We start from the raw sequence: 10,188 nt of genomic DNA on the forward strand, positions 1-10,188 counted from the left end.
CCGACATGACTGGGCCACCACCTATGGCCCATTCTATGCGAAAGAAGATGGTCATTGCCTACCAGGCTAATGCAAAAGTTATGGGCTATAAGGTGAAAGATGTCTACTGCCATATATGGCACCCCTCAGCGCCCGGAAACTGCACCCAATGATGGGATCACTAGGTATTCTCCCCTGCCGGGTCTGCCGATAGTCCGTATTCAACGCATCATGAATTCTATATTACCAATCATCAATTTCGCCCGTTAATAATAGCTCTTCGTCACTGATATTCCCATGCTCAGCATCCTCCTCGTCTCGCTCAATCGCACCGTCTATGTCCACCTCCATTGTCTCGGCCACCCGTGTATCACCCGCTTCCGCCGCTATTCCCATCCAAGCATTGTGTAGCGCGTCGGGAACTCTGGCTCGACGAGCACCCTTTTTGAGCTTGGCCTCGGTACGGGTTGTCTCGGCTCTGAGTGCTAGGCTCCGATACATGACGGTATGCTTTGCAGCATAGGCAATCATCCCTTCGGCGTCTGCCGTCGGAAGGGCACCCACCGGCACCTTCTGCGCCCTCTCCGCCCAAATGCGCTCCTCATGAGCAAAAGACTCCGGCAGACGACGCCATTCCTCGTTCAAGAGGGTGACCTCTTCGTTCCATCGTCGCACTTCGAGCGTACGCCTTGGCCCACTTGATTCGTAAAGCTGCATCGTTTAAGCAAACAGAAACAATCGAAAAATAAACCTCTATTACCCTCCTCCACTTCCGCGTCAGAACCTGTCATGCCTGCCGTGGTCCAGATCCACGACACAACCCTCCGACTTTCACCAGATTGAATGGCAGTACCCTTCGGAGCAGGCATTTTCTTGCTTTTTGAATGCCGCTTTGAAGGGGCCGAAATCGCTGAGATGTCCTCATTATCGGTGTCATTGGTATCGCCCTCGCCCTCCTGCACACGATGTATATTCAAGGGAGTTATCCCAGCCGCCCGTAACTCTCGCTCATCCCGCGCACGGCGAACCTCCGCTTTCTTTGCTTTCATTTGCTTCTTGACTAACTCTTCAGAGTCTTCGAGGCAGCGGATATCCTCTTTGAGAAGCCGCTTCCAGCCCACATTTCCTTCGATTCCTTCCGCTATCAAGACCAAAGCCAGCCACGCGGCCTGATATTTCTTCGAGTAGAACAAGACTTTGTTCTCATTGCGCGCGACTAGCGATCTTGAGCGAGTGTTCATCGTCTGGTTCTGCGAGTGATGAGTCTTGTAAAGCAAAAGCCGATACTTGACGAGTAGTTGGTTGCGCAACCCCACAAGAGCGGCTCGACACTGAGCCTCTCGCATGTCCTTCTCGATCTCAACGAGCCCATCCAGACAGCCTCCGTTTTCGCGCTGCTGTCGCGTCAGCGCCGAGGGAGGTAATAAAGGAATATCTTCCAGCAAAGTGTCCTCCGAGGCCTCGATATCTTTGAGCTGCAGCAGCGACGCGGGCATATATGTCGATTGCAATTGACGAACTTTGGCGATTCTTTTGTTGAGGCCTCGACGAAGACTACGGAGATTGATCTTCATTGTCGTGGATTTTGCTTTTTTGAGCTCAGCCAGACCAGCCACTCGGACGTCTGAGATTGTATATGAGTAAAACAAAGTCATCCTTGTCAAACGACGAAGTCTACTCACTGCTCACTCTCGACCTCGAGTAAATCAGTCACGAAATTGACTGGGGTGATTTCGTGGATGCGTAGTCTCCTCCCGGATGAGGTTTGGGTCTCCTCCTCCGCTTCTAACTTCTCTCGCACTTGCGCTTCAGTAAGACCTGAAAAGTATTGGTTAGTAAACGGTAAGAAGACTGCCAGACTTTGATTACCCTCAACCTTGCCCTCATATGGATTGGGCTTTGTACCGTCTGCTTCAAACTCATGCACCATTGCTTTCCAACTGGGTACTCGTTCGGCTTGATCTAAGGAGAACTCTTCGAAAGCCTTTTGCTGGATAGCTTGTTCGTGTAAGGCTGTATCGAGACGTTTGCGAAGGAGAGTCGCTATCAGGTACTTCGTTAGTATAAGGGAGCAAATAATTAATCAGGGAACGAACGCAGCCCAAGCAATTTCGACCAGTTCCAAAAACTCCAATGGTCATCGAGCAGATCGGATCTTGCGCCAGGTCCACTGACCCTTGTACTTGCTGCGATTCCGCCAATCATACTCCATGGGCGCTCGATCCCCTCCCGGTCCGTCTGGCCTCCTCCAAGGGTATAATTGAGGGAATACAAGAGTTGACACGCCGTCGTGTGTCCCAGAATATGTAGTTTGGGCACAACGAAGACGAAGAGTTTCATGAAAACTTCGAGGACTAAGAGCAGGCGAAGCATTGTAGGCAGTTTTCGTAGTCGGTCATATAGGTTTTTCCACCATTGGCAAGCGATATCGTAGGAGATGAGTTTGCGAAGTAAGGGATGTAAGTGGCGTAGGATTGAGCCGAATATATAGTCCATGTTTCCGTATCTAGTTAATGGTCAAGCCTTTGAGATAAGAAGGAAAGTTTTCATACCGCTCCCCAGCTTGAAGATCACCGACTCCATTAGGTTGAACGAATTCATGTCGAGCGCAGACTCCCATGCCGACTCCAGTTGCACTGTAGCCCCGCGAAAACTTCGAATTGGCATAGTCAAGGGCAGCCAATCCAGTACAGGTACTTATCTGAAAACCTTGTCAGTATCGACAGAAGATATAACACAAACTAACACAGTACCTCTTTCTGGTCACCGACCTTGAGCAAGTAATCCTTGTAAGGCTCCCATTCGACCATATATGCCCATCCGTTGCTGAGGGCTGGATCTCTGATCTCGTTGGAGATTGCGCGCCGCTTAAGTCGAAAGCAGGCGTCCATAGCCAGAAAAAAGACATACAAGCCACTGAAGAGATCAACAGCTAGAAGTAAAGAAAAACGCACGCTTGCGCTGGAGGAGCGTTTTGCCAGTCATCCGGCAGGTTAACGCCTGGACGGGGACAAGCAGGGCAAAGTACCGCCAGCTCGCCTGGTGTTGTACCCAATACTCCCCTTGCATCGTATCCACGACCGCCGCGTTTGAGAGAAAGGAGATGACGGTATTGACAAGCCATCCGAAGAAAGACTTGATATCGATCGGGTGGCTTGATTCCAATGGCATTGGTTTGGGTTTCTAGCAAGCGATAGAAGTCCCAGCCAGTGATTTTGCCGTGAAGAGTAAGAGTATGGTAAAGTTCCAAGCATTCCAGCGTTGCGCATGTCCTTGGGGTGTCGGTCGTGGAGGGGTATAGACCGGCCCGTAATAATTGGGCGTAATACGGGTCTGAGGTTCTGCGACAGCCACAGTAGTCGACAGCAATGTCTTTAATGCCGTTGTAGTGCAGAACGAGGAAGTCGTTGCGAGCTGGAATGGGTCGGTCGCAGTCTTGAGAAGGTGGATGGCCCATCTGAACGCGAAGTCCAATGCTCTTCAGTGAGCAAGTCTCGAAGTAAGCGCCATTCCAGAGCTGATGAAGAGTTAGGTGCTTCGTTAAGTTCCTGCTGCAAAAATCCGCACCTCAATGGTATGAAAAGGATTTCGTCGGTGGCTCTGGACACAACAAGTCTTGCACCACAAATCTCCTCCAAAGCATTCCGCACAACGATAGGACGGGTTTCCTCCCCCGCAAACACAGCAAAAGTCCATGAAGTCACCCCTGCCATGTCACCAAAGTAATATTCTGAGGTAGTCGTCGCGATAGTGCTGCATCCAGTCCCGTAGCGCCCGAATCCTACAAAAGACATCAGCCATGAGGGAAGAAACGGGTTATAATGACATACAGCAGGTCGTAGCACCTGGGGCACTATCGCTGCAAGGCCTACTGGTGGCTCTTCTGCGTCTTCTGTCCAATTGTCGTCTCCAGTGCCCATGTTATAGGCATCAAGGTGAATGTCGATGATAGGCCTGGTGTGAGGCGCAGCCTGAGAAGCCTGATTGATTCGAAGTCGTTTTAAAGGTGAAGGAGGGAGGACGGTAACTGATTCCGTGAAAGTTCTTCGACTGTCCACTGAGACACGTTGTATGGCTCCGTCGAAAGGGGCGTCGAAGGTCAAGGACCCGGATGCGATGGGTATGACACGTGTGTGGATGCTAGGAGAGGGTGAGCGAGGTCTTTTGTTGCGCTGCCTGCGCCAGGTCATCAACGAAGACTCAAAAAGGGAAGAGGTGTCATGTGATGATGAAAATTTTGCGACGTCAAGTAAAGAATTGTCAACACGAGTAGATACTCCAGACTTCATTTGTAGGGTCATATTCTAAGTATTTGGTGGAACTAGCACAATTTGGACAAATACCCGCACTCAGTTATCCCCCATGTATTTGCAGAAATACATTCGCACTACTTTTTGCGTGCTGCCCAGCGCCATTTACACATGAAAAGGGTGTGCTTTCTTGGATTCTCGTCGGGTGTGAAGCTGTTGACCCATCGGAAATGTGTTCGCCAGAACTGAAGAGCGGCTTGGTAGGCCTGTACTTGGTATCGATGAGCATATTCACTCGATTCTCGAGCGAGTTCGTTCAGTGATTTGCGAAGCGCCGCCTCATCTCTTTGCTCAGCCCGCCAAAGCGATCGCGTGTAAGGCCACCTCAAGACGACGAGTTTCTTGCTGATATTCGATACCACAAGTAGATGTATTGTCGTCCTCTGGGATGAAAAAAGGGAACGCGACCCAGAATTTCATGTCGCTGTCTGCGAGCTCGTAGTCCTCATCGAAGTAGAACATAAACCCTTTTTCGTCGTCAAGAACTTCGAAGTGGGCTTGATCCAGAGCAAGGGCTGGCGGCATGGGAAGACGGAGAGGCTTAGCAACCTTCCGGGTGTTTCGGTGAGCATCGTATGCTTGCGACATTAGAGCGCCTCTGAATAGAAACTCAGTCTGAGGCTCAATCGTTTGCTGAGCATACCTAAGGCTCTGGCGATACTTCAGTTGCTGAAGCCGTCGGGCTTCTTTCTTCTCGGCGGCATTGCGATATTTCGTGGGAGGTGCCATTGGAGAGTTCTGTTCGAGCGAGGTAGTGGGTGAAGAAGAAGATTGGTCGGTCACACCTCACAGACACTACACTCGACACAAAATTCAGAAATCGACAAGCAGGTTGCAGCATGAAACATTATAGACGACATCTTGAGCAAGTTCTAACCATTAAACATGAGATTCTATCGCCTGTGTCTCTTCCTCTCGTGGCAATGATCACTGAGAACGGCAACTTCGGTAAGGTCGAAAGAAGTTTGTGGTGGTTGGTGTATGGGATAAGAAGTGCAGGCGAATGTGTTGGGTAATGGAAAGTAAGGCCTAGTTCGTAAGTATGAGAAGAGAGAAGAACCGCAGAGGAGAGAAGGAAAGGACATCATACCTTCACGCTCGCTCAGCATCTGTAATATATTTGAGCTTCCAATCGTGAGCGGGGCAAACGCAGGGCTCGTAGATTATAGTGTGCTGAGCAACAGCCTGAGTGGAGAAGAACCATCTATCGGAGTTGAGGTACCGTTCGCCTTTTTGGAGCGCTCCTGGCGGGGAGCTAATTCATGACGGTGGTCAAGGCGGAGGGTTTGGGAATACAGACAATACACACGCACCTGGGGTGTGATCTGTGGTGGTTGTTGTTTGAGGTATCGGCCGACAGTGCTTTAGTTGGAGGCATGAATGGAAGTGTGCAGAGTCAAGTCACAGTCCCAGATCGGAACTCAGCCCAGCTATCGGTCGTTTCTGATGTCTCTAAAAACAAGCAAAAGTTCTATACGCAAAATTCTTCGATATTTCAAAAGGGGCATCAAGATAGCAAATTATGGTACAGTGTTTCGATTTTATAAGCTGGCAAGGAGGATGAAAGATCAAGATACCAAATTCCGTGACATTATTCCCCAGGTGATTTAGCCCATTTTTGAAGCGATCGGGTATTCAGGGTGAGCTATTCATAAGAGTAAACCCATCTACTACTGTGCACGACCAGCCAGGTAATTGCGCCAGAGAAATTTTTCATTGACAGCTGCAGGAGAGACAAGGCGGTACAGTACAATCTACGTGCGGCGAGAAACAAGAAGACAAGAGATAATAGGTAGAGGAGAAGAGATAGGTACAGAACGAGCACGACACAAGAGATAGCGATATGTTGTTTTCACCAAGCAAATGGGCTTGCGGTTGTGTACTTCATCAGCCAGTCCTCCTGACCTGATGCTTCGTCGTGAAGACCCTGCAGCCACTCACGCTGCTCCTCAATCGCGTCTATAGCACGTCGCAAGATGAGCTCTGTGTTCAAGTTCTCCTCCTCAACCCACAGTCGTCCTAGCTCGCGACGTCTATCCCAAAGCTGGCTATGCTTGCTGAAGATGATTTTTTTGAAACTTGCGCAATTCGAGAAGTATGCCTCGTTTTTCTACAAGATGTACTCGTCAAATATATCCAAGCTAAAATTTGGAAAGTAAAACAGACCGTGGTGTGGAAGACTCTCAATGTAGAGGCGATATTTTTCGACCGCTGGGTCGTTGAGCAGATTCATCGAGTTGGGCATTGAGTTGGGCAGAAGCATCCCAGTCTGGCTTTTCAATCCCTTTTCACCTCCCTTGTGAGAGCCTTTGCGGTTTTCCTCAAAGCGGTGTCGTGCCAGGGCCTGCTTGGCGCGCCCTATGACATTGAAAGAAAAGTTAGCTCACATTATTGACAGAACAATAGCTCGTACCAAGCATTTTCAACCGCTTCCCCGTCTGTACTTGCGAAAGACAAGAACGTGGAGCGTTGATCTTGATGCGCTTGTGCGTGTAGTCGAGGGACGGGGACAACGGTGATGCAGATATAACGGGGGGAGACAACACCTCCTGCAGAGCTATGAGGGGATGAGTAATGAAGTGTGCACAGATAAACGGAGCGTACCCGACAACGACAACGACGAGGAGTGGGATGTGGTTTGAGCCATTGGGCATACGAAGTAGTCGGAGGTCAAGAGCCAAATTTTCGAGCGCCACAGGTCGGGGACCATAAGTTTGGACGATTGGAACGCATTAACAGCGTCGCCGAGAGGTTATTGGAGGGCGAAAGGTCATTGAAGGTTTGAGACAACCCGCACACGAGGTCACACTTTATGTCAATCATTTCGACGGTTATGTAAAAAATTTGTAATGAAAAATGCGACAAAAAAACAAGCAGTATATACGACACGCAACACCACGCCCTTACTCGAAGTACCCTTGTCCCAAGATCTCGTATGCTCGCCGTGGCACTGGGATGTCGAGCGGACCACCATTTGCCCATCTAGTAAGACGTAAGACGAAGAAAATGCTATGACACTGGACGTACTCGCGAACAAAAAGATCAATGAGAGGAATGTCGGCTTCTTCGACATTCCGAGGAGTGACCTTGTACAAGGCGCTGGGCAACGAGGTATCCGAACAAAGCTCAATGGGCAGATAACCGTGTTTGATGACGATGACCTGACCCTCGACGGGATAGTAGGGCTGGTCGAAGAGGTTGCGGATGGCTTCATTGGCTGTTTCATCCTCGAGCCTGTCGTCGGGGCGATTGTGTTTGCAGCGGTGGATGATGGTGAAATTGCGTTCTATTTTTTTGGCTAGAAGCGTTGTCCAGCCGAAAGGACACTCCGAGCAGAACATTGGTTGTGACTCCCAGACTGAGGCGAAGGAGGAAAAAATTTGGCCCATAGTGGCGCGATGCAGAGGGCGAGAAGTGGGAAAGGTTTGGAGGCCAGCCTTGCCATCGATGCGGTAGTAGCGAATGGTGATGGTGCCTTCTTCGAGAGTCTGCATCAAGCTGAGCACACCGAAGAGCTGCAAAGAAAGAAATATACTCACATAGGCGAGTGTGGGGGCAGCGGCAACGCTGGACGACGAAGTGGAGGCGGGGGGCAGCGCTGGACGAGGAAGTGGTTGCGGCAGACATGGTGGTCGAAAAGGAAGCGAGTAACTGTATGTCTATGTGACAGCGATGCCGGCCAAATCGCAAAATTTAGATTTGTGCTGGTGCTGGTGGAGATAATGTGGTGTCGTCCAGTCCAGTAGAGTTGGCCCTTCTAACTTTGCTGACTCCCTTCGCAAAAAAAATGACTACCCAGATGGCACAAGCATCATCGTCTTCCAAACAACTCCCAGACTCAGATGATCCATTGCAGAATAGTCAGTCCGAGGATGACTCCGAGCCAGAACACAAAAGCGGCGCGAAAATAAAGAAGCGCGGTAACCGAGGGAACTTTCATGGCGAGCACCTCAAGTTCCTAAAGGGATGGGTCGAGGAGTACGCGTTGATCACCAAGACTGGAAAAAGGCCCAAGCGTGGTTCGGGGAAGAGCATCTGGGATCGCCTTCTTCCCAAGTACTGGGAGAGGTTCCCTTGGCGCTGTCCGTTGTCGATGGAACCACCAGAAGAACCCGAGAAGCTCCTCGAGCTGGCGCGGCCACCAGAAAATGATGAAGAAAAGACACAGAAGGCGACGATCTTGGGGAAGACGGAATCGGTCAGTATTCTGTCATGTTACATTGTCATTCACTGACCAGTTTAACAGAGTATCATATCATGGTTCAGTCGGCAGAAAAACATTTACGACAAACCCAATCCTTTCGAGGGTCTTCTGAAACAGCTTCGAATTGGCAATGCTTCCGCACCGAGACGCGTGCCCGATTTCCAGTTCTATATGAGCCACGAAAAGTTCAAGTCCAAGGTTCAAGACGAATTCGAAGATAGGGGATACCACCGCTTGCCGCACGCTGAGCGGATCAAGAAGCGGTGCGAAGTCGCAAAGGAGATGCTGGAGCAAGAACCCCCAGAAGTACAGGAGATGATTCACCGGGAGGCTGAAGACGACGGAGAGGCCAGTAAAGACGCATATTCGAAGGCCAAGATGGTAGCCGCTGCCTCCTTCGACAATGACGATCAGGCCGCGTATGTGCAACCTCTTTTGCGAAGCTAATTGTTGACATGGTATGGTAGAGCCAGACGTCGCGTTCCTGACACCTTTCAAGGCCTGCTCGACTCGCTCGCAGAATACACTGGATGCGAGGTTGCTTTGGTTTACGGCCAGGTCGAAGTAGCAAAGAACGGGGTGAATTGCAAAGTTAGAACGTGAGTAACAGACAGTATAGGTCAACAATGAAGACTGATCGTCTGGTAGACTTAATTCAAAGTCCCAACTCGATTTTGCGAAGAGCGAACCGAAGGCTTATGCGGAGATGGTCCAGTCATACGCAAGATATGTTGTTGCAGCTTGTAAGTGTCCGTTGGTTACGAAAGAGAGAGATATAACGGAAATTTGGTGCAGATGAATCGAAAACAGGCGAGACGGTTGCAGCCGCACCCCGCGAAAAGTATCATTACGTCTGGAGTGCCAGATGCTGCCGTGAACGCTGGGCGAAACGAAGCTATGGTTGTTGCGGATGATATGCCAGTGGAACCAGATAGACTCCCCTCGTCTAACCCAGGACTCGACATGGCCGAAATCCACTCAGCGGTCCAGACGCCAGAGTGAGCCTGTCCAATCCAGCGACTGACACGGACGTGGGTGAGGAGATTGGAGCCACGGACGCGCCACCGACGTGGAGGGGAGCCGATATAGCGTTGTCGTCCGTGAAGTGGAAACGAGTCGGCGATAAAAACCAAGAAGAGTCCGAATCCGACTCCGATTCGCATTCGGGTGATTCATCAGACGAGGGGACCAACGAGGAAGAGGGAGAGGCGAATGAAAAGCGCCGATCGAAGAAATCGGCCAAACGGGTGAAGGGAGAAGGAGGGACAATGAAAGTACAGTCTCAGAAGAGACCAAGGCGAAGGCTAGAACCCAAGGCAAACCAATGAATGTGCCAACCGAGCGCAGCGAATGGGCGGAACCTGCTCTGGCTTCATTGGAGCTGAAAACCCCTTACGAGGCTTGGGATAGAGCTCTTGAGAAGTGGACGAGTCTTGAGGGCCGATCTGGTTTCCTGCGCTCGGTTAGAAAGCATATCCTGACGCAGCCAATTACTCACAGGTGCTTGCAGATTGAGTCTTTCCCAACAACAGGACGCCCAGTCCAGATAGGGACATGGATAAGCGTCGGAAGGAGAGCAAATTTCGAACCCGGTATATCCAATGTGGCGCGATTTGCTGCCCAGTGGAACGAGTGGTGGATTGCCATCAACCCAAGCTGGCGTCGCCAAACGAAGGGTAAAACGACTCGGTTGGT

General features: G+C 50.5%; 1 protein-coding gene across 1 annotated transcript; it reads right to left on the reverse strand.

Annotated features, from left to right (window-relative positions):
* Positions 1–222: 222 nt before the first annotated feature.
* On the reverse strand, positions 223–4,169 carry MIND_01052100 (CxC2 domain-containing protein; the record flags this gene model as incomplete). Its single annotated transcript, XM_037367105.1, has 10 exons — positions 223–690; positions 750–1,603; positions 1,669–1,797; positions 1,849–2,022; positions 2,076–2,485; positions 2,532–2,680; positions 2,733–2,895; positions 2,934–3,496; positions 3,547–3,579; positions 3,630–4,169. The coding sequence occupies 10 exons, from the start codon at positions 4,167–4,169 to the stop codon at positions 223–225; spliced, it is 3,483 nt and encodes a 1,160-aa protein (XP_037216499.1).
* Between the last annotated feature and the right edge of the window lie 6,019 nt (positions 4,170–10,188).

Source organism: Mycena indigotica, assembly GCF_014461135.1.
Source record: "Mycena indigotica strain 171206Taipei chromosome Unknown Mind.scaff0009, whole genome shotgun sequence".
Lineage (NCBI taxonomy): Eukaryota > Fungi > Basidiomycota > Agaricomycetes > Agaricales > Mycenaceae > Mycena > Mycena indigotica.